We start from the raw sequence: 27,964 nt of genomic DNA, 5'->3' as shown, positions 1-27,964 counted from the left end.
ACAAAATATTTAAATAAAGAATAACAAAAAAATAAAAACAAGAAAAGAAATAAGAAAAGAAAAAAACAAAAAGTAATAAAAATAAATAAAAAGAAAAAAAACCATAGAAAAAAAAAGATTCTTGGTGAGCACCCAGCAAAAGGGAGTTTCTATGTTCACAGTCATAGCCAGCCACTCTACTGAGCACTGTGTTCCCGGATTACTTTGATCTTCACAACAGGCAGGTACTCTTATCAGCCCCCCCATTTCACAGGTGAGAAAACTGAGGCACTACAAGGTTAAGTAACTGAATCAAACTCACACAACGAGCCAGGTAGGAAGTATAGCCGAGGCAGCCTTGATTCAGGGCAAACGGTCCTCACAAGCCATCCATTTTTTCCCCACAGTTTTTGAAGTGTTTTTCATACATTATTTCACTTAATCTCCATGGGGTGAATGCTGTTTTTAATCCCTTTTTTTTCCTTTTGCATGGGCAGGCACCAGGAATTGAACCCGGGTCTCTGGCATGGCAGGTGAGAACTCTGCCTGCTGAGCCACCGTGGCCGCCCCTTTAATCCCATTTTACATATAAGGACATAAGACCTTATCAGGGTTCAATAATGGATCCAGGTACAGAACCAGTAAGTGCCAGAGCTGGGATGTGAAACTCTCTCTGTCCCAGAGCTGGGATGTGAAACTCTGTCTGACCCCAAAGCCCAAAGTTAACCTAAAAGTAGGCAAACTTTTTGACCTTAGGTCCTGTTTACATGCTTAAAGACAAATGAAGACTTGTACAGGTTTATCTATTGACATCTACCTGATTAAAAATTAAAACAAAGGAAAGAAATTTTAAGATTTACTAATTCATTTTACAATAACCAAAAAAAACACATATTAATATTAATGAAAAAATAACTCTTTTACAAAATAAAACAAAAAATGTAATGAGAGTGGCACCTTACATTTTTGTTAAGTTCTCTAATATCTGGCTTGGTAGAGGACGGGCAGATTCTCATATCTTTGCACTATCACACATCTTTGGAAAACTCTACTTGATATTGCATGAAAATGAGAGTGGAATAGAAAAAGCAAACACCCTCTTAGCACCATTTGGAAAACAGACCTCCCTGACTCAGACCACACTTTGAGAACAGCTAACTGATGCTGTAATCAAGTTAAAAAATTAAGGAAGTATGAAACCTCCAGCTTTGGAGCTGAAAAGCACCGACAGGCCCCACTACCTGCTTTCAGGGAGATGAGGACTCCTTATTCCCATTTTATGAAGGAGGCAATAGGAAGATGCATTCCTTGGCTTTCACAGAAGCCGGAGAGGGAAGAGGCAGGAGAAAAACAGATGACGGATCATCAGAAGCTCACGACGCACAGCAGGGCAGGAGGAGGCTGTGTGCTTTGTGGCTGGGAGCACCCCCACCCCAGTGGGGCAGCTGCGCGATCCTGGGGACGATGAAGGGAACCCTGATGTTTACGGAGCACAGTCGAGATGCTGGGTTCTGTGCTAACCGCACGCAGCCAATAGCACATTAATCCCCAGGCACCCACACCAGGTCTGTGCTGCGGTTACGCCGTGAGAAAATGACGTCTGGAAAGATACATCCCTAGAGTGGACCCCGCACAAACTCACCTCACCGGCTCCACCGGCTACGCACCCAGGGGACTGAGGTCCGATCCGTCTTCCTTGCCCCCAAAGTCTGAGCACCCAGGAAACACGCACTCAGTGAGCCAACCAGGTCCGAGAATCCAGCAAGTGGCCCCTTTCTGACTCGGTAGAAAATGCTGCCTCGCTGCCTCCTGTCCTTTCACAATAATGGGCGGATGAGGGACTCAAGGGACCTTCAAGTAGAATCCCCAAATGAGGCAAGCCAGAAAGTTCCAAAATAACAGCACATGTTTTAAATACATTAAAAAAAAAAGTTTTGGGAATTTTACTTGCATTTCTGGGTTTGAGATATTTTGAAAATGACATAATCCTAACATCATCCATGTGGCCCCCAAGACTGCTGGAAAAGGTAGCACACTAATGCAAAATATTGTAATAGGAGGGTCTATGGGAACTCTATTTTCTGCATGATCCTTCTGTAACCCTACAGCTTCTCTAATTTAAAAGATCTGTTTAAAAAAAAAAAAAAGGCCAAACACCTACAGAATCAGGGAGCTCACTATCAAATGAAGCCCATTTCCCTTTCCCTGTCTCAATTTCCTAGGACTGCGGTAAGAAGTTATCACACACTGGGTGTCTTAAACAGCAGAAATCTATGACCTCCCATTTCTGGAGGCAAGAAGTTCCTTGGCCTGTCACATGGCTGTCTTCTCTGTCTCCCATCTGGATTTGGACTCACCCTAATCCAGTTTGGCCTCATTTAATTAATAACACTGTCAAAGATCCTATTTGCAAATAAGTTTTACATTCACAGGACTGGGGGTTAGGACTTGAATTTGTGTATTTCGGAGGTACGATTCAATCCATGACACTCCCCTTAAAACTATTCTCTGTACTGACCCTAGCTCCACCTATGAGAGCCACAGGACACACTACAATCCCTCTTCTCTACAGCAGACCTACTGTCCTTTTGAAGGCAACTATCAAGTCCTGTTACCACTACATTCTTATCAGAATGGCCTAAAACAGAGAAAAGTGACAACACCAAATGCTTGCAAAGATGCAGAGAAACTGAAACTCGCAAACATGGTTGGTGGGAAAACAAGATGACACAGCCACTTTAGAAAGCAGTTTGGCAGGCTCTTATAAAGGTAAACATGCACTTAGCACAGCACCCAGCAATCCTACTTTGAGGTCATTTACCCAAGAGAAATGAAAATTTATGTTCACACAAAAACCAGTCTATAGCGAATGGATAAACAATAGTGATATAGCCATACAATGGACTTCTATTCAGCAATAAAAAGGAATAAACTACCAATATACCCAGCAATACGTTTGAAACTCAAAAGCATTATGGTAAGTGAAAGAAGCCAGACTCAAACAGCTATGTACTATATGATTCCGTTATGACATTCTGGAAAAGGCAAAAACTATCGGATCGAAAGCTAAAGGGACTAGGTAACGGAAGGCCTACTACAAAGTTGGAGAAAGGAATATTTCAGGCTGACGAGACTGTTCTGTATCTGAATTGTGATGGTGGTTACACGACATCATGCATCTATTACCACTCATTGAAATGTACACTTAAAAAGGGTAAATTTTACCATATTCAATCACACCTCCACAAACCCGACTTAAAAAAAAATTAAAAGAAAAAAGATGTGGTGCCCTAGACTGAAGCCCTCACCCAGAAGAAGAGTGAGGCTTGTCAAGCTCTCTCTGCCAGTCACTGCAGTTATAGTAACCATTTAAAGGAAACAAGCACAAAAAGAATGAACACCAAGTAAACTGTCAACAAAAATCTCAAATGTCTTTTCCACAACTCCCTTGTCCTATCCTTGTGTGGGTGTTCTTTTAGATGCAAATGTAAAACCATCAATTTTCTTTTATCTCAATCCCTCCTCTTCCTAAATCAGAAACCCACTTAGAAGGTAAGGGCTTGGACTACAGAGACCTGAAAAGAGGTGCTGGAAGCACAGACCCTAGATTGTGGACCAAGGGGCAAAGGGAGCAGAGCCCCGTCACAACCACTGGGACCCTCTGGCTCTTCCTCCAGCCACACTGGCTAATGCAGCTCCCACAGATGCCACGGATCAGCAACAGCCTGGCAGCAGCTACAAGGCTGCTGGCCCTCTGTCCTTGGTCCCATTGTCACCACTCCCCAGCTAACACTGGAAGCGGCCTCCTTGGTCTTATTTACAGCTGGATAGTTGCCAACTTTGCTTCAGAACTCTGTGGGCCTATGGTGCCAGGAACCAGCAAGGAAACTGGCACAGGCATTCGGTCTGGTGCAATGGGCTGCAGGGTAAGCTTCTGGGCCTCTGCCAGGTGCTATCAGGAAGAAGCAAAGCAGCTGCAGAACATGGCCCTCAGATCCACTACAGAGCCAAGCCACGCCATCCTCACCTACAGCCATGAGAACCAGCACCATCCAGCATCAGTCCCACGGCCTAGACCCTGATTTCCCTGGCAGCCTGAGCTTCACTAAAGAACTTCTCAGAAATGCAAACATTCAGTGCTCTCCTTGGACCTGCTGAATCAGAAACCTGGGGGTGTAGCCTGGCAGTAGGGTATTTTTAACAAGACCTCCAGGGGATTCTGATGCCTGCTAAAGTCTGAGAATCAAGTCTGGAGCTAGGTTTCATTTAATGGCCAGAGTGGGCTTTCCTCTCCAGTAGCTACCTTATGTGAAGGAAAACTCATGGATGAAGGGCAGTGCTGCTCCCCCTACCCCACAACTACAAAAGTCTACAGGTAGTCCTCTCCTTTGCCAGTACATGACTCGAACTCAGCTCCTTCCCCGAACTTAGAATGAAAGGAGCCAAGACAAAAGGAGGTTACAATTTCAACACAGCAGCGGCAGCTCTCCTTTGAGACACAGTATTTGATCTAGAATCCTCAACTTAGGTTCCGCTTCTGCAGAAACCCAAACAAGCAGCAACATCCTATTGCTTCTCTACTGTTCCCTCTGTCTGGTGCATCATTTCTGGAAGGCCCAACTCAACTGCCACCTCCTCCACGGAGGTCCCACTGACCCCCTTGTCAGAATTAACTGCTCTACCCCTTGAGCTATTTCTTTTTTTCCATAGGGCACAATAGCCAGTCACTTTTCTCTCTGCCTCCCTGACCGGATGCTAAGATTAGGGACCATGCCACACCGTGATTCCTATGAGAACCGAACACATGCTACAAGATAAGGCATTTCTACAGACCCGATAAATAAAGAGAAAATGGGCTTTCCAAAGGGGAGAAGGAAGGGTCAGAGGGCAAAGGGAGTCAGAGAGCAGGCCTTGGTCCCCAACACTCACCCCTCCCCTCCCCGATCAACCAGAAGCCACTTTCAAGGAATCTCTGCAGGGACACGAGGGAAGCCCTCCAGTTCCTTCTCCTGCCACAAGCCAAGAGAACTCTCTGTTTAATAAAACATCTCTCCTGTTACTTCCGTTTGCATGGAATTCAAGGCTCACTTGGTAAATGCAGCCCAAGAACGTCTCTTCTCCTTAAAACCTCCCCAGCCATCCAAGAAGAAATTAGGTCAGGATGAAGAAGGAAGAAAAAAATATCTGTTGCCTGAAACGAGCATGAGTTCCCTGAGCAGATGCACTGGCTGTCCACACGTCTGGGGTGAAGCCAGGTTATAACAATGCCACAGATGGGGTGGGAGGACACCTCAGAGAAGCCACATGTGCAGAGCCTAAGAAAACTGTCTGGAAAAAAGTCCTCAGGAGAAAGATACCGCAACCTCCTGGGTGTCAGGCTCTTACCACAGGCACGATGAATCATCAGTAGGGTTCAGGTGGAGATGTAAAATGGGTGGGAGCACCTGAGGACCTAAAGCCAACCAGGTGTACTTACCAGACACTAGCAATCCGGGAGAAAATGCTGCACTCTGGCTTCCCCTACAAATATTGTCTTACGCCGAGTATAATTTGCTCTTCTTTTTCCAGATGTTCTTTTTAGGTAGTCATAGAAAAGTGGAGGGTATCTTTTTATTTTAGAGTCTTTGTCCTTATCTTATGTTCATGGACAAAGACCAAACAACTAAAAACAACCAGTCTCCATCTAACCCCCCAGTGCCCTCCTTCTGTTGGGTGGTGGTGTGCTTGCAAAGGCCGGGAAAGGAAAAGCTCTCTGCCTTTTGCTTAGGTGAGGATGAGCCAGTAGGAAGTCTCCAGCAGGTGCCGGAGCCCATGATTCTACCCGGAGTGACTGGTCCCAGCCAACCGCAGACATCCAGGTGCCTTGTGGAGGGCTGGGCTAGGCTCGAGCGAGCCTCCACATCACCTGGTGGGCTCTGAAAGCACACACTGCCAGGCCCGACCCTCAGAGTTTGATGCAGCAGGTGTCGGGTAAGGCTGAAGAACCAGCATTTTCAGCCAGCACCGAGGTGCTGCTGGTCCAAGGGCCCACACTTTGTGAGCGACAGGTTTGGGCACAGACAAGGAACCCAGTTCTGGTTAGTGGGAGGAGAGGCCCATTTGTGCAAACGGACTTCTGGGGAAGACTGCTTCATTCCTAAGGAGACAGGAGAGGACCCAGCCCTCTTCTTCCCAGGGATCATTTGTGATGATAGAAATATTCTAAGTCTGTGCTGTCCAATGCAGTCGTCATTAACCACAGGGGGTTACTGGACACTTGAAATGCGGCTGGTGTGGTTGAGAAACCAGGAAATTTTATTTTATTTTGCTTTAATTTACTTAAATTTAAATGGCCACCCGTTTTAGCTCTGGATATTGTCAGCTCTGGATATGATGCTGAAACTGCTGCTACAGATGCCCAACCATCAGCCTGAGGGTAAAGACCCCACAGAGGGGAGAGCAGAGCTAAGGGAGCCACGCGCCTGTATACCAGCCGATCTCAGGACTGCGTATTAGGTGAGCTCACGCATCTCTCTGTTGTTTACGGCAGTGTGAGATGGTGTCTCCACTGCAGCCAAAGGGCTCCCGGCCAGTATACCCTAGGGGACCTTAAGTCAGCCTGTGGACAAATGGAGCTACACATCCGAAGGACAAAGGCAGCTGCAAACAGAAGAGTGGGAGAACCAAAACTTGGCTTCCCATGACCCTAAGGGGGTTTGTTTGGCCTGGAAGGGGTGCACCGGTTCCTCCCGCATTGGAGACCCGAGCACAGACAGGGAAGGCTCCACCTGCCACAGGAGGCCCATAGAGTATTGCCCTTTGCCTGTCCTGTCAAGCGGCGCCCGGGGGCATGGCTGACCCCTCCGTCCTAGGGCTGAAGGGACTCCACATGTGCGCAGCGGTTTGCTGACTGGGGCCTGGTCCAGGGTACACAAAGGTACAGCCACACGGAAACATCTTCCTACTCATGCTTCAGATTCCACCATTAGTAATAACTGCTGTGGGTTAAGCAATTCCTCCCTCTGGAATCCCCTTTCAAAACTCAAAGGCTCCTAGGAAAGGTTTCAGCCCTGAAGTCTCAAGGTGAACGGTTTATGAGATCACTGTTCCTTGTTTCCAAAGGGAACTGGGGTGCCAAAAACCCATAGGGAGTCCAAGCAGGGGTGAGGCGAGAGGAGTACACTTGGGACTCAGTTCCATTTTGCAGCGGCTCCCCCGAACCCCTCTGCTGACCCTGACGGCCCCTCTCCCGTGCACTGCCTCAGGGGCCAGCCCCACATCCAAAATGCCAGCAATTCCATTATCCACTCGATGGGTCTCAGGTACCCAAAGCAGGCAGCACAATAACATGAGTGCTCTGAGCGCCGGGCGCTCTGAGCTCTGGTCCCAGAGGGCCCCCCGATGCTCTGACAGGACGAGGACACCTACCCATGCCTGCCTTCCTGCTCACCACCTCGATCCCACTTACTGTCGTCACCTCCACAGAGCCCCAGACCCGTATGCACAGTGAGGGGACCGGGCCATCCTGTTCACCACCGCGTCCCAAAGCCCACACGGGCCCACTGGAGGGCCCCAGTACCGAAAGGCCTGCCAGGGCCTGAGACTCCCCTACTCTTGATTGTCAATTTCCCTCTCTGTCAATAAAAGGGGGCAAGAAAAGAAAATGGACCAAATGACCTCTGTGACCTTTCTGACTCTAAACTTCAGGACTTACCACTAAAAGGGCACCCGTCAGAGTCAGACTGGAACCACAGAACTGACACTGGGGGTGTGAGAGGCTGTTGCACAGGGAGCTGGTCACAGAGGTGATGGAAGGCAGAGAGAATAAACACCTGCGGGTGTGTCACCAGTGACGTGAAAGCAGGGCCGGCCTCGCCTGATGGGTCTCTGAAACCCATCCTCGGCATGGATTTCAGCATGCTGAAACTAGTTCATCACGGACGGCTGCCCCTGTCCCCCAGGCCACACACTGCCCAGCGGGCTGTGCCTGCTTACAGACGAGTCTCAAAAGGGACCAGTCTCATGGGTGGTGGCCGCAGAGGGCAGCAAGTTCACTGAAAGGTCTATGTTCTAACAAGGTGGGCGGGGGCAAATGGCAATACACGCACCTCCCCCGGCACCTCTTCCTCTCCAACATCCAAGCCAGAGTTTGCCCTCCTCTGTTAAGAGGATTTATTAATGATGGGAGGATATGGGAATGGAATCGACAATGAGAGAAGATGATCCAATGGGTGACGTGGCCAGTGAGGGCCAGCGTCCCAGCAGAGCCTGAACCCCCCAGAGCCGTCCAGGAAGGCGGTACTCACCCACACTGCTCAGGGAGCTGCTGCTCTCGGAGTCGGAGGGCATGATGGACAGGACGCTGTAGGTGGAGCCTGGGGACAGAAGGGGAGACCAATAGTTAGTAAATTCATCGGGGTAGTTCATCTCGACCCCAAACCACCTCAGACCAACTGGTCTTCGATCAACGCTGGGACATTCCAGCACCACCACTCCAGGGATGAGAACTCAGGAATCAAGGGCCGGGCAGACAAAGGGCTGTCAGCAAGGTCTGGTCTCCTGACGTGTCTGCCTGTCCCTCCACTGAGCCTCTGCAGCACTCAGGAGAGCATATCAAGGGGCAGAGGAGCAACTTGGAGTCACGGGGCTGGCTTCTTATTGGGCCATCTGGGGAAAGGCTTTGCAAGCATGTGACCAGCCCCGGGTTAAAACCCGGCCTGGGGAATGCCTGCAGATGGTTATCGACGCGGTTCTGGCAGAGACAACAGGGCATCACTGAAGCATCAGCTGAACTATGTGTTCTTGTTACCTGGCTGTCCTGCTATGTCCTAACTCTATTCAAGCTCAGTCTTCATAATTCACTCAGCATCTTCTCCCTGAGGAAACACTACTCGTAAAATGATGAGCGAATGCACCGCCACCAAAGTCAGGGAATAACAGCACATGCTTTCTTTTTTCTTTTTCTTGGTCAACACGCAATGTGGGGAACTCCTGGTCTGTGGACACACCACCACTACGGTCTGGTGTGAATTCGGATATTTTCAAAGTCAGGATGTTACCCGCCTGATATCTGGGGGAAAACCCGGGATCAGGAATCCCAGTTTCTACCTTCAAGTAGCTGGGTCATGCTGAGCAAGCCACCTCAGTTTTCTGGGACTCAGTAAAATGAAGGTGTTCAAGTAGGCGTTGGAGAAGGTCTGTCCCCTGTACAATTCCATTTTTCATTTTTCTAATGATTTTTTTAGAAACAAAAAGAGCTCTGCTTATGAAGACTACAAGTGACATAAAATTGAGAGGGAGGGAAAACCAACCCAGACACTTATTTGGGAGGTGGTAAAAAGCACAATACGCAGAGATTACAGCTCAAATAAAACAAGCTAATGAGAGGAATGCAAAGTTTTGTACTTGGAACCAAAAGAACTATACCGTGAAGGGCTGGTCGCATGCAAGAGTAGGCAGGCCGGAGGTGGGTTTTTGCATCGGACCTTTGAACAAGCCTTACAGCTTTGGGAACAAAAAGTTGCCAAGAATGAGATCTTAGGCTCAGGAACAGAAATATGTGGGGCCAAATTTAAGGGGTTCTCTTCCATCTCGACTCTGGACTAGCAAGCCTATACCTGATACTCTGGGAAGGGGAAGAGATGAGGAGAAGGGGAGAAATAGGGGGAGCGAGAAGAGAAGGAAAACACGAAGACACAGGGACTATGAGGGAGGGGCCACCAGGGGGACAGAGAGACCCCCATGAGAAGGTGTCAGAAGTGGGGAACAGGGAGACCCTCCAGGGGAAGTGGACACTGAGAGGGGAAAGACCATACATGGGGGGAGGGCAGAGACAGAGAACCTTAATAGAAAGACATGCAGGTAAGCTGGTCTGTGTGCACATCAGGAAAAGAGACAAAGGGGAGAGGAAGAAAGAGAAACAAGGGAAACAAGGACTCGGGTAATGGGGAGAGCTGGGCCAGGGGCGAGGGCTGACAACCAGCCACAGGACCCTTTCTGATACAGCTCTGAAGAACCCGAGGGTGTCCAGCCTGGTTTGAAAAGGAAGATTAGGGAGAACGGGTAGGTGTCTTGTCTTCAAACAGGACTGTCAGAAAGGATTAAATGTGCTCTATGTGGCCTCCAGCAACAAGGGAGAAGACAGCAGTGGATGCTGGAAGAAGCTGAGCTTTCACTGTGGAGGCTGGTGCTAGCCCCTCTCTCACCGCTGGGCTACGACGGGGAATATATGTGCCCATCTCCAAAGGGAGATGAAACCAGAAAATCTCAGTTCCACCCTGAAATTCTATGATCCTACTCAAAAATGAATGAGCAGTGCTCGATGTTTAACCTCCAGTATTTCAGGTTCAACCCACACTGCTACAGTCTCGCCATCCATTCAAATCTCTGCATTTTGTTCTCAACAAAACAATGAGCAACATGAATTTTTTTTGAAGTCTTTATCTTCCCATATCATAAATATTAAATGCTGCTTACGATCTGTGAAACGAAGTCAGTTCTCTTCAGGCAAATCCATAGACATCTTTAAAGAACAGGAACCCAAGACAAGGCCTATTTCCTAAACGCGATCACCATTTCTAACAAGGAAGGCTAGGCAGCTGGTATGGTGGTGGATTGTTTCTGGAAGACGCCTCCTCAGAAAAGCAGGCACAAACACTCTCTCCCACTCACACCTCCAGAAGCTTCTGCTAAGCCCAATCCTGCTCACAACACCTTGGCCCACTCTCCGTTCGTTTTCACTGCTGGCATCAAAGTGCCCCATCTTCCAGTAAAGTGCCCTCCTCTTCCAAACCATCTCTCTCCTCCCCCAAGGCGGGTTTCCCAGTTAATTAAACTTGGCAGACGCCCCCCCACGGCCCCCACCTCCCTGGCCGCGGGAGTCCACTGGCCAACCCCAATACATGCTGTTCCTCTCCCTGGTCCCCCAAGTCCTGACCTGGGGCGGCGTGACATCTTTATCAGCATCTCCGGGCATCACTTCCGTCTGTCTCCCCCACCGTCCCCCCTCCCCAGTCAGCTGGCGGGGCTCCTAGGAGCTGGAGGGGAGGGGGCAGCAGGGAGTGATTAAAATTGGAAAGGGCCCAGGTTTTCACAATGTTCCCAGGGTTTTGGACGTCATCAAGGGGGAGGAAAAAAAAGCCCGAAGACAGCGTTGCCTTGGTCATGCTTTGTCTTGGCTGCTATTGCTGTCTTAAACGCCCGTGTGGTCAGGGCTGCTGGGAAAAAGCAAGGGCTCCTCCAAAGTCACGTGGCCACCTTTCAAAGCCGATGGCTTCTGAAGGCCAGGCGCCCAGCATCGTTTCCCCCAGGGGCTTCACGATCAAATCCCAGAGGAGGCCCATCCGACCAGGACACACTGCCCTGGCCCGGTGCCCTCAGTCTCTGCCCAATCCAAGGGAGGGCGACAGTCTCCCCTAGGAGCTCCCACAGGCACCTCCACTCCGCCTATTCTGTACCCTGAGGTAGCTCCAAGCGACCAGTTGAGACTCAAAGGGCAAAACAAGAGGTGAGGAACATTCCTCAGCTCACGGGGAGGCCAGGCTACTGAGGAAGAAGAACCAGCCCCCCAGCCCCACATCCTTCCCCACTTCCACTCCAGAGAGCACGGACTGGCTTGGAGTGCTCACATCAACTCATGCAGCTACCTGAGCTGAAGCCAAGCCTGTGCTGAAGTCTTCGGAGGATCCAGAGAAATTAGTCGGATGAGAATGATCTGGAAGCATTTCCAGGAAAGGAAAGGTCAAGGCCAGGATTTGTAGGGTCAGAGTGATACAAGGGGATTCTCAAAGTTTGCTGTCATGGGAATTATCTGGGAACCTTGTCAAAGGGCAGTTTCTGACTCAGCAGATGAGGGTGGGGCCTGAGAGTCTGCATTTCTAACAGGCTCCCAGGGGACACGGTCTGGACCAGGGCCCCCCGCCTCCCGGCACTGCGGATGAGGGCAGACAGGGTGCCAATGGAAGCTGCGCAGAGCCCTGGGGGGAGCCTGACTGGGCCCAGTGACCCCGTGGGACCAACCGGCCTGGCCCCTGGGCAGCTCGTCTGCGTCCTTCCCAAAGCCGGGGCTGGCCTCTGCTAATTCTGTTTACTCTGTGACTCAGCCCCTCGGGTCACGGATACCACTTCAAAAGAACTTCCAGTAAAACCATCCAAGCGAAAACGGAACGCCCCAGCCCTCCCAAGCACCCTCCCGCAGCCTGGAGGGCCAAGAGAGATGGGCGCACGTCCCCGCACACAGCCCTTCATTCACCTGGAGCTTGTAAAGGGCCCAGTGACTCACCCAGGGACCCATGCCCTCCCAAGCACCCTCCCGCAGCCTGGAGGGCCAAGAGAGATGGGCGCACGTCCCCGCACACAGCCCTTCATTCACCTGGAGCTTGTAAAGGGCCCAGTGACCCACCCAGGGACCCATCCCAGCTTTCGGCCTTGAACTGACACATGGCGTTCTTTCTGTTCTCTCTGACCTCCATAAGGCAAGCTGTATTCCCTGGAGACTCTGTGGTCCCTGAAGACAGAGCAGGGAAGTGCTACCCAGGCCCCATCTCCAGCTCACACCCCAAAGAACCCCAACTTGGGGCGCTCATTAACCCCCCTCCCTCCACCCCATGTGTTGATCAGGATGCCTGACACATGCCCTGAGCCCTGAAATGTACTGGGCCAGGTTTCAGTAGAAAGAAGACAGAGCCTGGGGGGCTATTCAGCTGCTAAGAAACTGGGGAAGTCCTTGGCCCTCTCTGAGCCTGTAAACTGAAGCAACACACTGCAGTGACTAGAACACACACCAGAATCGGCCTGCCTGGGTTCACTACAACCCTGCTGCTTATCAGCTGTGTGACCTTAGGTAACTGACTAAGCCTCTCTGTGCCTCCATTCGCTTATCTAAAATGGGATCACAATAGCCTTTACCTCATGGAGGTATTGTGAGGTCAAGTGAGTTAATATGTGAAAATTGCCTCAGACAGCACTCTAAGTGAACACTCCTGTTATTATCAGACCAGACCACACTGGAGGCCCTTCCAACTCCACCCTTCTCCATCCCTGGATTACCCTAAATCGAAGCTGCAGTAGAGTGATGAGGTCAAAGGGTCCACAGATGACAAATTGCTCAACATCTGGCACTCAACAATAACAGCACCTAATATTTATGGAGCACTACTTAACACGATTCCATAAGAATCCTGAAGTTGTCATTATCCCCCGTTTTACAGAGGAGGAAACTAAGGGTTAGAAACATGACATAACTTGCTTAAGGTCATTACAGAGCTAATAGAGATGAGGCTACAAACCTAGGCAATCTGACCCCAGGCCTGTGCTCTTAACCCCTATATACAATGCTGCTGCCCAGCTCTAGAGATGCAAGAGCTATCTGGGAGGACATCATGGAGGAAGGGGCTTAGAGTGAGTGGGCCCTGGGGGCTGGTGGACGTGGATAAGTACAAGAGAAGCCAGATCAAATAGTAATAATAATTTTAATAGATTCCTTTTATATTTTCTTCTGGCTTGAAAGTTATATTATTATTACTATCATATTACTTCACAGTTTATTATTCAAAAAAAAAAAGAGACAGAGAGAGAGAGACGCCAGATCAGCTAGAAGCAAGACAACACACGGAACCTGTTCCCTGTGCAAGTCTCAAAACAGGGCTGGCCTAGCCCCAGCGCCTCCCAGCCTGGATGCTCTAGGGGTAGGCTTGTTGCCTCCCTGCCCTCCTCTCCTGACTAAGAGGCATTCTACGCTGAGCTAGGAATGGAAACTAAAAATGGGAAGAAAAAGAGGAGGAGTCCTGTCTTCACGGTCCCTAAACATGTGCTGCCAAATTCTGCCCATCCCAAACCCCATACCCGGCTGCGTGCAGAGGCAGGTACCATGTGGATCAACCCTCACTCATGAACTGCGGAGATGAGGTGTTGGGACGGTGGAAAGTGGCATAAGCTAGTCACCTGGTGGGGAGCTCCTTTCCTGCTTCAAGGACCTCCAAGGTGTTGGAAGGTGAGTTCCTTTGGCTACTAAGAAGGCTTCTTGAAAACCTACATTTAGTGCCCTGCAGCTCCTCCACGGGTCTCAGATTCCATCCTTTAAAAACACGGTCCAGTGCTGTGGACACAAGAGACCCAAACTTGGAGGCTGATAGGCCCCAGCATCCCAGGAAGGTGTGGGGCAACTGCGGCCCTGAGAGTGGCTGCTCTGCACATCTGCATGCCCACCTCCAAGGGAAAACTCAGTTCTCCTAACATGCACCAGGGAAGCTGATAACAGAGGACCCCAGCTGTTATCTCTGGGTTATGTTAATGGCCATAATACACCCCCAAAGTATCAGGTTGATAAAGTTAAGATTTAAAATTAGTTTTCGCACACTGAGATAGAGCTGCAGTATTCCTGACCAAGTTTTAGAACAAGAATAATCAAATTGCTATCACATCACAGTAGTGATGCTTATTTCCCCCTTTTCCAGGTCATTCTGTAAGTCGTCCAAAGGTGAACAGAGGCATCCATTTCCTAGGTAACTGGAGAGTTATATCTGAAGGTGTGCACAGGAAATCTGTGACAGGGTAGCATGAATTGGAAGCACGCTTGCTAGGCTCTACACTCATCCATTAAAGTCTTGTCTGGAATCTTGAGATCACTTAAAAAGTAAGGAAACTCTCAACTATCGATTTTGTCCCCCTATCCAGCTTAAAACACCCCAAGACAAAAATATGAAGAGGGGAAACAAAACATGCACACCCAGAATTAATCATTCAGAATATATTAAAATAAGGACCCTTCTCTCACTAACTGTTGGACTTATTTTGTTCATTTTGTTGTTGTTTTTCCTGGCACATGAAGAAGGAAACAAAGAAGTCTGTAGAATTTTCAAAGATGAAAAACAGTCAACAGTCAGAAAGCTTGCTTTCCCTCATCAGCTAAGCAAAGGCTCCTGGAGGCCTTCAGATAAGCATGAAGCATATGTCCCATGAAAGACATCCTTTTTTGTTCTCCTCCCTTTAGAGTCACAGGATGGAGGCCGGGGGGGTTGCAGGGGGGAGCACTGCAGGACGCTGAGACCATCAACTCAGCACTAGGTGAGAACACGTCTCAGTCCAGCCTTTCCACCACCAAAAACAAGCCATGCTTTCTGCTGTCATCTCCTGTCCAGGTTGTGTGACAATTTTACCCCAGAAGGTACAATGGGGAGGCCCAAAGCAGGGTGCGGTAAGCTCACAGGGTGGAAAGCTGGGCCACTGTGCTGCCCTGGAGAGCAGGGGATAAACTGGGACTGGCTTCAGGAGTCCCCCACTAAAAGGCAAGGATTATCAGGGGGCAAGATCATCGTAGATGGACACAGCGAAGCCTGACCGCACCCCAAGGAAAGGGCTTCGGAGAAGACAGCAGCAGCATCTGCAGCAGCAGCAGCATCTGCAGCAGCAGCAGCAAGCTCGCCTCTGCCCTGCCACCCCAAGCTCGCCTCTGCCCTGCCACCCCAACACCAGTGAGTGTCTCCAGCAGAGCACGCAAGAGGATGCAACCAAAAGGGGACAGGAAGCCTGAGTAGCTGCTGCATCTGCCCTGGAATAAAATTCTGACGGCACGAGAGATCACGACAGGCACAAAGCAGCACTCAGAGAGGCGTCTGGCCCTGCTGCCCACCTCGGGCTCTGGGCCCAGCACCCCAGGAGTACTCTGCTTCCACTACTCAGTGAGATGGAGAAGAGGCTAGCTCCCTTGTACAGTGCCCTGTATACCCCATGGGGTACCGACATCAAACCAGCTCGGGGTACGGGTTCGAGCACAGGCTCTGGAGTCAGACAACCTGGCTCAAACCTTGCACTTTGCAGCTATGTGACCAGGGCAAGTTGCTTAAACTTTCCGGCCTTATTTCCTCACTTGTACAACAGGAAGAATAACGGTGTGCTCTGGGGACTAAACGAGTTCTACAGCAATGAGAAAAGACACACAGAGCCCTTAGAACAGGCACACGGCAAGCGGTCCATAAAAGCTGCCTCTCCTCCTAAATAAGGCAGGGTGTGGAACTGGCTGGGCCATGCAGAGTAGAACTTGGCAGGTGACCATCAGCCTCCCTGACACACTGTGCCTCCCGTCACCCCAGAACCTAAGAGCTCTCCCCTCCAAATGAGCATGCTCATCTCTATATACCAGCCCTCTCAATATCTGAAGATAGCCGCACGCCTTTGCTTTCTTCTCCTTTAGGATAAGGAACTCCTCGACCTTTCTACCATCCTGCTAACCATGGTTACAATTCTAAACCATCCCCCTCCTTCCCTGATCATCTTCCAATTCCTACAGAATAAACCAGGTACCTGCCAGGAGGTTGGCACTGTACCTGGCCCTGCATCTACTTTCTCATCCAGACCTCACAACCGCCCACATGTGGCCTCAGTCACCCCACTTCAGACGAGGAGCCTAAAGCTCCAGAGAAAGCAGTGCCTCAGCTCTGGACTAGACACCACCCCGTGGTGGGCACGTCTGCCCCTGGGACTCAGGTGCTCACTGAACACTGCCATAGGTGCTGGGGATGCAGTGCGGAACAAAACGGGCAAAGTGCTGCCCTCATGGAGCTCATATGGGGAGGGGGGCCAGCAAAATAAAACAATGAACAAATGTAAACTGTAGCAGGTGATAAGTGCTATGGAGAAAAACGCTGTTGGATAACATGGAAGGTGACTAGAGTGGGGAAGAGAGGTGGCTGTTCTAGGTACAAGGGTCAGGAGGAGCCTCTGACAGTCACACTGAAGCAGTGGAAGGCTGGAGTGCTGAGATGGGGAAGCCTGCGGGACGAACAGAACTGGGATGGGTGAAAATACGGAGTTGTCCTGTGGCCGGGCTGTGTCTGGGATGCCTATAGACTTTCCAGTGGAGACGAGGTCGGCACTCGGATGGACCACTCTGATGGTCAAGCCGGGGCTAGAGAAATAATTTGGGAATTGTCAGCATATGCTTAATATTAAAAGCAATCAGATTTAACTTTATATTTCAAAGTGGTTAAAATGGGAAATTTTAGGTTGTATCTATGTTGCCAGAATAAAATTAAAGAAAGAAAAAACACAGGACTGCACAACACAAAAAATGAACCCTAATGTAAACTATGGACTACAGTTAATAGTAGCATTAAAATAATATCGTTTTATCAATTGTGACAAAGGTAGCACACTAAGGCAAAATGTTAATAATAGGGATGGGGCGGGGGTACATGGGAACTTGGTATTTTCTGCATGCTTTTTCTGTAAACCCACAACTGCTTCAATAGAAAAGGAAAAGAAAAGGGCAGCAAGAGTTGTTGGGATCACCTAAGGAAGGAGTGTGGATAGGAAGGGCAGAGGAGCAGCCTGGGACCAAACCCTCAACATTTGCGGTGGGGGTGTAAGAGGAACCAACAAAGAAGACAGAGAAGGCATGGGCAGTGGGGTAGGATGAAAACCAAAGTCCAAGTGAAGAAACTGAACACAGCAGCATATACTCTGAGGCTTCAAGAGTGGCCTGATATGCCCAGGCTGCTTAATGGTGAAGGTTAGATGGACACACAATCCCTCCTGACTCCTGATACAAACTGTACCTGCACTCCACCTACCTCCTGAACTTCCCTGGGTATTAAGGGGACTAATGGAAACTAATCAGAGAGCTTTAGGGAGAGCCATCAATGTACATTAGGCATCTTTCTTGGAGGTAGTACTACACTCAAGACTCCTACTAGTTGTAACATTTATTGCATATTCATTACAGGAAAGGCATTATTTATATAGATTATCTCTCTGAATCCTCAACAACCCTACCAGAAACATACTATTATCAACTCATCTTCTAGACAGTAAAATGTAGGCTCAGAGAGATCAAGTAACTTGCCCAAGGCCACAAAGCTAATGACTCATCTACTAACCCTATACTATTTCCTAACCCACTGGTCTCTTGTACCAGTGGACAGCAGAGTCCATGAGCAGAGATCCACATGCTCAGTGATGATGCTCAGAAGCACCTGGGAGCTACCAACTTGAAGAATTATTAATTAACAAATGGGGGTGGGGGGAGGTGTTGCAGGAAGTAACCTGTGGGACACCATTTAACCCTTGGCCAAGGTCATCCTTGCCAACAGTAGAAAAGAAGAAGGAGAAGCAGGAGAAAGATGGGCTCTTGTCCTTTCTGCTACACATCCTCAGCTGTCAGCCTCATCCTCTGGTTCTGGTTTTGGCTAGGCCTTGACCCCTGACCCTGTCACTCCTCCCACCATCAGCTTCTCCAGGCCCAGCCATGAAGACCAGTCCAACCTCTGAAACAAGTTAGAGAAATATCTCCACTCTGGGTGAGAAGGCAGCAGGCAATGGAATGAGCCCATGGGGTTTGAGGAACGCTGATCATGACTCCAATGTTCAGGCTGAATGCAAAAGGGCTATAAAAGGTGGCTCTCCCCACTGTTCCCTTAGTGCCACATCACCCCATCAAATGGCCATTTTCCATCCATCATCTCAGTTCCGGGTAAGCAGAGGAGTCAGCTGGAAGGAATGGAGGCCCTGGGAACAGCCCAAGAACCATAGCATGAGTTGGAAAACAGGACATGAGCAGCAGGTTAGGAACATTCAAGGAACTGTTGCAAAGGTCATTCCCAGGTGATTTTAGTCCACAAAGGCTGAACAGGGAAAATACACAAAGGAAAGTTCCTGTTGCCATCAGCAACCAGGTGCTGTTTCTACACTTCCTTCAATACCATCAATACAAACTATGGCCACTCGATTCCTTGCCACCCTCCTCATACCCTTGTGGGGCACCTTGGGAATTACTGATTACCAGGGCAGCATGGTCATGGCGAACCCCTCCTCTATCACAATATTCCTGCTGAGTTTGAACTCTCTAAGACCCTGGCCACAGGTGTGGGAGGCACAAAGGAAGTGCACAGTAGAGGCCTACCAGATGTGGAGTGGAGTGGACCTGGGTTCTCCCTGGTTTAGCCACCTACCAACTGGGTGGCCATGGGCACAACACTTTTTTCCAAGCCTCAGTTTCCTCATCTGTCCAGCAGGGCTAAAACATCTGACTGCATTTCAGAGGCAGCTGTGCCCAGCAAAGGCAGTAACAGATGTTGAAGTGCTTTGTGACTGTAAAAACTGCCATTCTTGTTACAGCTAACAGGCTTAGGAGATGCCCCAAGGATCTCCTCTCCCAGAGGCCACTGTGCACCATTTCCAGACTCCTCTGCTCCTCTTTACCGTTAGCTTCTTTGCTCCCAGAAACTACTCCTTCTTTTCTCTACTCTTATTTAAAACACACACACAAGGAGACAAACCATAAAAGGAAAATGAATACAAAAACAAGGTTTTCACCTCCATGAAATCTTTGGGTCCTGAGGATGCGTCAATCCCCCTCTAGTTTCACAAAATCCTACAGTGATGTATGTGGGTTCCTACAGGCTAAATAAAACCCCAGCTCCTCAGCCTTGGAATTCAAGAATCGCAGACCATTTTGAGAGACGTAAGCAAGCAGGGATGGACCTTCAAGAAGCTATCTCCAGCAACCACAAACAGAAAAGACTCTCACTACTTCTACAAGAAGTAGAGGGAACAGTCAGGATGTACTTGCAAGAGCTCCCAGGAACACTGATCACGGGGAGTCCCAGAGACTGTGCAGAGACGGGAGAAGATGAGGTGACCGAGACAGCAGGTGAGGAGGAATGCAAGATGTGCTGGGATTTTTGGTTGGGGTGTCCAGGAAGAAGATGCTCCATTTAACAGAGGCCAGGGTTCCAAAAGGGACGAGCTAAGTAAAAGGAATGAGACTGAGACATGCCAGGTGGAATGTACTACACAAAATCCCTGCAAAGATGACCTGGCTGACAGGCAGAAAGTGGAGTCTGGAGTTGGGAAAGAGTTCCCAGGTCATGCAGTCCATTTGGAGGTCATCCCATGGAGCTTGCAGGGTGTGAGTGACAAGCCCAGAACCACTGCTCAGCAATGTGAAGTCCTGGGATAGAAAAGCGAAGGGAGGAAGGGAGGGCCCGACCTAGGACTCACTAAACCACAATGAGAGAAGTGTTGTTCTAGGCACATACAAGCAGTATTTGGGAAATACTACCTGCAAGGACTGGAGAAGGAAGGTTTCTGGAAGGGATACAAAGGAGATACAATAGGAATCAGTAGCAAGAGAATGACTATTCTACAAAGAGGAAGGAGGAGCTAGCTGGCTTGCCACATGGAATGCTGAAGGAGGGTATGAAACAAAAAAAAATCTTTGATTTGGTCATCTGAAGGTCAACAGTGACTGCATGGAGCCAATTTAGTAAGGCAACTGATTGGCCTTGATTTCTCCACCTGAGAACTGAAGGGCTTGGATCAGGTCAAAAAAGGCAACCAAGCCAAGAATTCTAAAAAGAACTGCCCTGGCCTCTAACAACTGCCTTAAATGTTAAACAGAGAGCACGAGGCCACCCTGGGGAAGGAGCCCATGAGAACCAGTGAAGTCGCCACGTGCAGGTGAGGAAGCATGAATGTCTCATCCTGGGTGGTTCCTTGCCCCCTACCTCTCCAAACACTATCTGATGGTGCTTGATTCTTAGCAGGCTTACAAATCTTCATTACTCATCTAAATTAAACTCTAAAAATCAATCTGTTTCTCCAGTTTTCTTTAAATGATTGGAACTGAAAGAGCCCTCAGGGAAAAATTAAAGAGGGCAATTATCTTCTTCCATCTCTTCTTTCTTTGAGGTCCAAGAGTTGGGTCCCTCAGGCAGGCCTGAAGGAGATGGCTTTCCAACCCAAGAAGAGCCTGCAGACACTTGACCAGCCTTCCTCTTGAATCCACATGCAATCCAGGAGGGCTCACCCCCCACTGACACAGCACTCTGTGTAGACAGTGGAAAAGGTGACCCTCAGAAGAGAGAGGAAAAGAGTCCATTCCCAAAACCACGGGGACCCGTTTTCCAAAAAAATAGGATAGCGGCACACGGGCCCATGCAGAAATCCACTTAGGTATCAGGCGTTCTGCTGGTTGCACCAAAAGCAGGCCGAGGGGTTTCTAGACCAGAGGCTGGGCTGTGGACCCACAGCACCCACACACTCCCGGGCTGCACGCTCCTCTCTGCCCGGCCAGCCACCTCCTCCCCCCACCAAAGATTAAACGTCCTGAGCATCTGCCTCATTCAAATCCAGACGCAAAGTCTACTGTCACGGTCCAGCTTCATAGCTACATTTCAGTGAATCCAAGTGCTCACATTTACCTTCGACTTGCGCACACTTTATACTCACAGGCCAAGGCTCAGAAAATAATCACTCTTCCCTCAAGTGCACAGAGGAGCCCCCTCCACAGGCAAAACCTGGGCACACAGCACGGAGCCTCTCAATTCCCGCAGGTGAACCACAGGAAATGGGGGGGGGGGGGGATGAGAGGAGCATTTCAAATGCACAAAAGGACGTGGGTTATCCTTTGCACACAGGCAACCCCCAGAGAGAAAGTTAATCTTGAGTAAAAAGAGAACATATTTCACTGTTTTGCAAGAGGGGAAAAAAAAAGAATCTGTAAACCCACCTATCCACAACCACAGAGCACACCAGATGAGAGCAAAGAGGCGAGTCTCCTCCTACCTGCCCACCTGATACCCTCCTAGCTGGACTTTCAAACGTCCCTGAAGGCAGAAGCCACTTGTGGATCACTGCAGCTGTGAAGTCAGCCCCTGCAACCAAGGCTCTGTAAAGCGTGAAGAGTACGTTCTGGATCCATGTTTTCTATTTAAACTTCAGCCTTCTCAGAGCTTAAGGGTATCCGTATATGGCCCAGATGTCCAACGGGGCATGACAAGCCAGGTCACACATCAAGCTGGTGACGGCGTCAAGATTTGGTTTGGCTTCTGGCCAGTGACTCCTAAACCTGGCCCTTCATCAGGCTGCTCTTGAAAATCAACAAGTCCAGGGCACCTTCCTACATCCAACAATAAGCACTTCCAGGGGTGCAGCCCAAGACTCCAGCTGAGACGCTCCTCGGGCAAACCTGGTGGGCGCCTCAGTCTGGAAGTGCCCGTCCTGGCTGCACAGAGACCCCACCCTCCGAACCACCTGAAACCCCTCACTGCCCCTCAACCAGCAATGCCGGGTCCCCCAAGGCCATTCAGGTAATAACAGCAGCAACTGCCACAACTCGGGTCCTGATCGGATGAGGCCAATACAGGCATCACTGATGATGAGAGCCATGAAAAACCCTCTAATGTAAACCTCCCAGCACCCCAAGGAAGAAGGCTTGAGATTACACCATTTTACAGACTCAAACCCTGAGGCTCAGAGAGGTAAGGAATTAGCTCACCATCATTCAGTTAGACTTGACACCAGATGTATCCACCTCCAGAGTCCCACAACCTTAAATGCTGCTGAGCTGCCACGAAGCCCTGAGCGCTTTCTCCCGCTGCCCGTCCTCAATCACACATACGCTTAGGTGTGGCACCGCCTGCCAAAAGCACTGCCTTATTCTGCAGAGTCTTCCCTAGTCTGGGGCCCCCCAGCAGATGACTAAAGGGTCCCAGGCTTTCTTACCATAGATATCTCTGGGTTATTTTTCTTTTTTTCTTTTTCCTCTTAAATGAGCATGGCATGGCGTTGTTCATCAGGAAAAAAAATATTATTAAGAAAAAGTTAACATTATTGATTACCTGATTCTATCATCTCCAGCCTGTGGCAAATAAGTGAGCAAAAGAAATATTTTTTTACAAGAATTTTAAAAAGAAAAAGCTATACAAGCAGCCCTTGCCAGTGCACCATCAGCTAAGATGAGATAAGGGACTCGCGGGACAGAAGTTACCAGCACGGCTGGTAAGCCCAGTCAGGCCATCTCCAGAAAACATCTATTTTTAAAAGCACTTTCCATTTCATCACATTTCAGAAAAACAAAAGAAGGACTTGCAGAGCAGACCAGCAAGCTCCAACGCGACACACGGCACAGGCTGGTAGGGACAGCAGAGGTCAGCCAGCCCTTTTCATCTCAGGAACCTGCATCTCTAATGGTGGACGGGACTCAGACGTGGAGCTGCCATTAGGATTCAGCCAACAAAGCACCAATTTTCATATTTCCTCCGGCCTGTAGGGCCCCTGACTTCTTTAAACCGTCAGGCAGGATTTTGTGCAAACATGCATTGTCCTCGGGGGCAAACATTCTGAGTCTACAGCCTGTTCCTGTATTTTCTGAGCCTTCTGTCCCTCAGTGACTACATCACAGATGAGAGAGGAGTGGAGGAAGGCTCCCAGGAGCACCGAGAGCAGAGCAGATACAAAATGCGGACAGGTCTCATGGACACCGGTCAGGGAGGGGCCACGGGGCAGATAGCTCTCAGCAAGCCCCTTCTCTCCCAGCTCCCCGCTTGGCCCGTTTCCTCTGTGTTAGTCTTGGAGAGGGAACTGGTGGGAAAAGTGTGTGCAAAAAATAACAATAACTCATTTTTTCAAGGTGGGGGGAAAGGGCAATAAAACCATGACAGAAGAAATCTGAATTCCTATAGGAATCGGGTTAGTAAAAGAGGGTGTTAAATATAATATTTCAACAGGCAGAGCTTTTAGACAGATTTAGGTAATGATATGGATTCTTCTTGAACCATTTTAAAGGTTCAGCCACTTTTTCGCTCTAAGGTCATTCATTTAGACCTCTTAAAATGATCTCAGAAGGGAGACAGGTACGTGCCCGAATCCACCTTTACACAATCACTGCACATTGAGCAAATGGAATTCAGAGGCAAGGGCGTCTGAGAGGACAGTCCCAACCCCTGTTAATAAATACATATTCCTCTCTAGCTCGATGCAATAAACCTAATTAAACCAAGTCAACAAATAGTCACGAAGTTCCTTTGAGGTGTGTGGTGTTTTGCAATATGTGATGTGTTCTGGGTGTGTCTTCGGGGCCACTGGGGGTAGGGAAGCTATAGAGAGATCCCTCAAAATAACTGAAGAATTACCAAAATGAAAACATTTAAATCTCCAAAAGTCTCCGCTTCCTCTGAGACAGTGGGCCCCATCTGTTTGCATCTCAAAGGGACAAGATTAAAAACTGGCCACGATGGGCAGGCCACGGTGACTCAGTGGCAGAGTTCTCACTTGCCATGCAGGAGACCTGGGTTCAATTCTTGGCGCCTGCCCATGTAAAAAGAAAAACTGGCCACGAAGTAGACCCACAACCCCAGGGGTGGCCTCCCAGCTCTGGGACAGGCCGAAGAAATCAGTGGAAGACATTTAATCCCAGTCACTATAAAAACTCTAAGCATATTCCCTGCAACTCTGCACTCCCTTCCCCACATCGTCAATGAAAAATAAGGTCTGTTCTGGGCCTCCCAGCTCAGGGCCGGCCGCCCTGGGCCTGCTGACAGCGCAATACACACTCCGCTCCCCACAAAGGCCACTTGTTTCCCATGAGTGCCCAGAGCAGTGGCTCAACCAGTCGGCCCAGTCAGGGACTGTGAGCCTGTGGATGGGTGGTGACAAGGGCTCGCTGTGACCTCAGCAGACAATGAGCAAGGCGGTGGCGGTGTCGAGTTACCAAGTTCCATCAGGTCGCCCACCAGGCCAGCCCAGCACTGAGGGGAGACTGTAGGATTTGACTTCTGGACACCGGGGCAGAGGTCAAGCAGAGTCGGTGACAGGTCACTCCATCTCTGTCCTGCCTCTCCAGGCTGGGCCCAGAATGTCCACGTCCCTCCCACTGCTCCCTCCCACCACCCAGGCTGCCCGCACCTTCCTACCTCCGCTTTTGCTTCCACATCACCATCACCCCCACCAGCATCCAAGCCATCCCTTCAGGCCCAGCTTAAATGGGACCCCTCCAAGGAGTCTTCCCAGATCCCCAGTAGTAGGCCAGTGCCCCCACCTCACCCCCAAATTCATAGCCACCAAGAACCTCAAAACACGCCTTCATTTGGAAATAAGAGGGGATTAAGATGGGCCCTGAATCCAGTGACTGGTGTCCTTATGTAAAGAGGAAGGACACACACAGACCCAGGGAAGAAGGCCATGTGAAGTTGGAGGGAGAGATTGGAGTTGGGCCACTACAAGCCAAGGAATGCCTGGGGCCACCAGAAGCTAGAAGAGGAAAGGAGGGATTCTCCTCTAGAGCTTTCAGAGGCAGGGTGGCCTGCTGACACCTCGATTTCAGACTTCTGTCCTCCAGAACAGTGAGAGAGTAAGTTTCTGTTGTTTTAAGGTACGCAGTTTGTGTAATTTGTTATGGCAGCCTAGGAAACGCATACATCCCTCTTCCTGGAAATTATCCATTCTACTATCGTCCCGCTCGTACCTCCCTATGGTTCTGATTTCTACCAGGCCTGGGCTCACCAGTTACGGACCATGGCCAGCTTCAGGGCATGCGACCTGTGCAGTCTCACACAGCCCCACGCTTGGTTTCAGGTTCTACTGTCACCATCCTGAAATTCTTAATTGACCAGCAAGGAGGTTTGCTTTCTCATTTAGCACAGGGCCTGCATATTATATAATTAGTTCTACCAGGTCTTCTCAAGGACAAGGAATTTGTTTATCTCCACATACCTGCCAGCACGTAGCAGTGTGTGGTAGATGGTGGGTCCTCAACGAAAGGAGGCAAGACTGCATGTCTCTCTGCTCTGTGTGGGTCCGTAACAAACATCCCTGCCACCCAGCATACTTAGAAGCTGACACGCTCACCTCTTCTTCTCACACACACACGTGGAGAGAAGCAATTCACCTCCAGTTCTTTCTCCACTACACAATTCCACAGGACTCCAGGAAAATCGTCCTTGGAGTCTCTTTAAAAGGCAGTGTTGGAAACCTACAACCTCCAGATGGGTCCTTGGACCAGATAAGTCCTGAAACCCAGAGGGCCCAGCCTTTCCAGAACATCAGCTAGTTCCATCTCCTTACCCCTTAAAACTGACAGGTCTTCCAACATGAAAAAGTTAGAATGGGCATAGCCCAAATGCCCCTAAATAGTGGGAGAAAGATCAAAGGTGAATGTGGAGTTATACAGAGAAGGTAGGGTTTAACAAACAAGTATGATTTCTGAATCATTATATTGACATTTCTTTTAGTCTCCAGTACTTTAGAACAGCAAGAAGTAAAAACCTAAAATTGTGGAATGGTAACCCATACCAAACTCTGAAATCTGCTCTACAACTAATTGTTGCCATGTGCTGTGAAATTTATTGCTTTTTGTATGTAAGGTGTTTTTCACAAAAAAGAAAAAGAAGCCAATTGCGATCATAAATATACAGCTATATGATGATATTGTGAAACCTTGATTGTATACTTTGGATGATTACACGGTATGTGAATATATAATACATACCAATAAAAAATAAATAATATTTCTTTAAAGTGAATGGATTTTTGAAATAAAGAGGATTATCCAAGGTAAAAAGAAGGCAGTGTTGGGAAATGAACCATGTACCCCACAAAGACGTTTTCAATCCTCACCTTCCCTCTTCCACCCCGAGTCCTGTGGGTGTGAACTCATTTGTAAGTGGATCTTTGAAGCTCCTATATTAAGATAAGGCCAAACTAAAATAGGGTGGGCCTGAACTCAATATGCCTGGAGTCCTTATAAGCAAAGAAAACTGGACATGGAAGTGAAAGTCACAAGAGGAGAAAGACACACAGCTGTGACAGAGGCAGAGTTCGATTTCCAGGACACTAGAGACTTCAGAGAAAGCACGGCCTGCTGAGATCTCGCTTTTGGTCTTCCAGCATCCAGAACTGTGCGCCAATAAATCCCCGTGGTTTATGCCAACCAGCCCTGGCAAGCTGAGACAGACAACGGCATCTCAGAGTTTGATCTCACAAAAACACTCAGGAGTTTCTTTCAGCACAAATGGCTGGGGACTGCATGGCTACAAAACTCACCTTTCTGCAAAGCTTTCGTGTGTACACCAAATTTGGGCGCCAGACTGGGTTAGCGCCCTGGCATGGCCATTTGCTGGCTGTATAACCTTCGACCAGGTCCTATGCTCACTTGAGGCTGAAAAGGAGGCACCCTCAGGAAACAGGCCCTCTCCAGCCTCCTCCTGCCCCTCCCTGAGGTCCGGCCCAGCCCCTTCAGGCAGCCTGGCCCATGAGGACGTCTCCACATTTATAGGGCCCACTAGATTCGGACTCGTGGGGACAAACACACGCGTAGGTTAAACACAGCCTTAGGGGCCAGGGATGGTGGCAGACTCCCCGGAATCACACCCAACTCTGACTCGGAAATGCAGCAGCACATCTGACGCGTGCTTTCACACCCTCCCAGCTCCGCGACCCACGAACAGCCTGCTGATGCTGGCACCCAGTCCATAAGCCAAGCCAACTCACTGTGAGAAAAATATTCCCTGGCCATGCAAAATAAATGTATCTGGGCCCATCAGAGAATGAGTAATTGTGAAAAAGATAAATATATGGAACACAAGAGCCTCATCCCTCTCCCTGACCTAGGAGCACTTAAAAATTTCGGTTGACACTAAATATGTTCTAACTTCCAAGTTAATATGGGTTCCAAGAGGAGTCACACAGTGAGGAAGATGGAAGGGACCCCAAAGAGAGAGTACCCCAATGTACCCATTAAACAGAGAGGGAGAATTGAGGCTCCAGCAGGGTCAGGTACTGCCTCCCTGTGTATGCCTAGAGCCCTACCATGCCCCCCTTGGGCATTACACCTGTGCACTGCATTGGCGCCTGTGCACTGCATTACACCTGTACACTGCGTTGGCACCTGTGCACTGCATTGACATGGCTGTTTACAAACTGCCTCCAACACCAGGTGTGAGTTCCTTAAGACCAGGGACTTGTTATTTGTTTATCTCTGCAGCCCCAGCATCTAGCACAGGGCCAGGCAACTAATAGGAGCTCAATAACGGAGGGCTGAATAAATGAATGACCCTGAAAAATGGCCGGAGGCCACACAATTGGGAGCACAAATCTGAATCAGGAGCTCTAGCTTCCTGCTTTCCTCTCAGACTGTGAACAGGAGGTGCTGGGGAACCGGGGAAAGCACAAAAACCTCAGAATGGCCAGGCACGTGCGCCGTGTACAAGAACAGGACTAGCACTCTGACATC

General features: G+C 49.3%; 1 protein-coding gene across 4 annotated transcripts in view; it reads right to left on the bottom strand.

The window, feature by feature from the left end:
- DLG5 (discs large MAGUK scaffold protein 5) overlaps positions 1-27,964 on the bottom strand; it is a 139,652-nt gene that overhangs the window by 79,849 nt on the left and 31,839 nt on the right. For 2 of the 4 annotated variants that reach the window (XM_077124782.1, XM_077124783.1), the window contains exon 2: positions 8,265-8,333. In XM_077124782.1, the coding sequence (XP_076980897.1) occupies positions 8,265-8,333 (69 nt within the window). Of the gene's footprint in view, positions 1-8,264; positions 8,334-10,434; positions 10,838-10,894; positions 11,064-27,964 lie in introns of those variants that run through there. The other 2 variants (XM_077124784.1, XM_077124785.1) reach the window with 2 other exon arrangements.

This window comes from Tamandua tetradactyla, chromosome 13 (assembly GCF_023851605.1).
Source record: "Tamandua tetradactyla isolate mTamTet1 chromosome 13, mTamTet1.pri, whole genome shotgun sequence".
Lineage (NCBI taxonomy): Eukaryota > Metazoa > Chordata > Mammalia > Pilosa > Myrmecophagidae > Tamandua > Tamandua tetradactyla.
The sequence above is the reverse complement of the archived record's forward strand: the minus strand, read 5'-3'. Positions and strand labels throughout refer to the sequence as shown.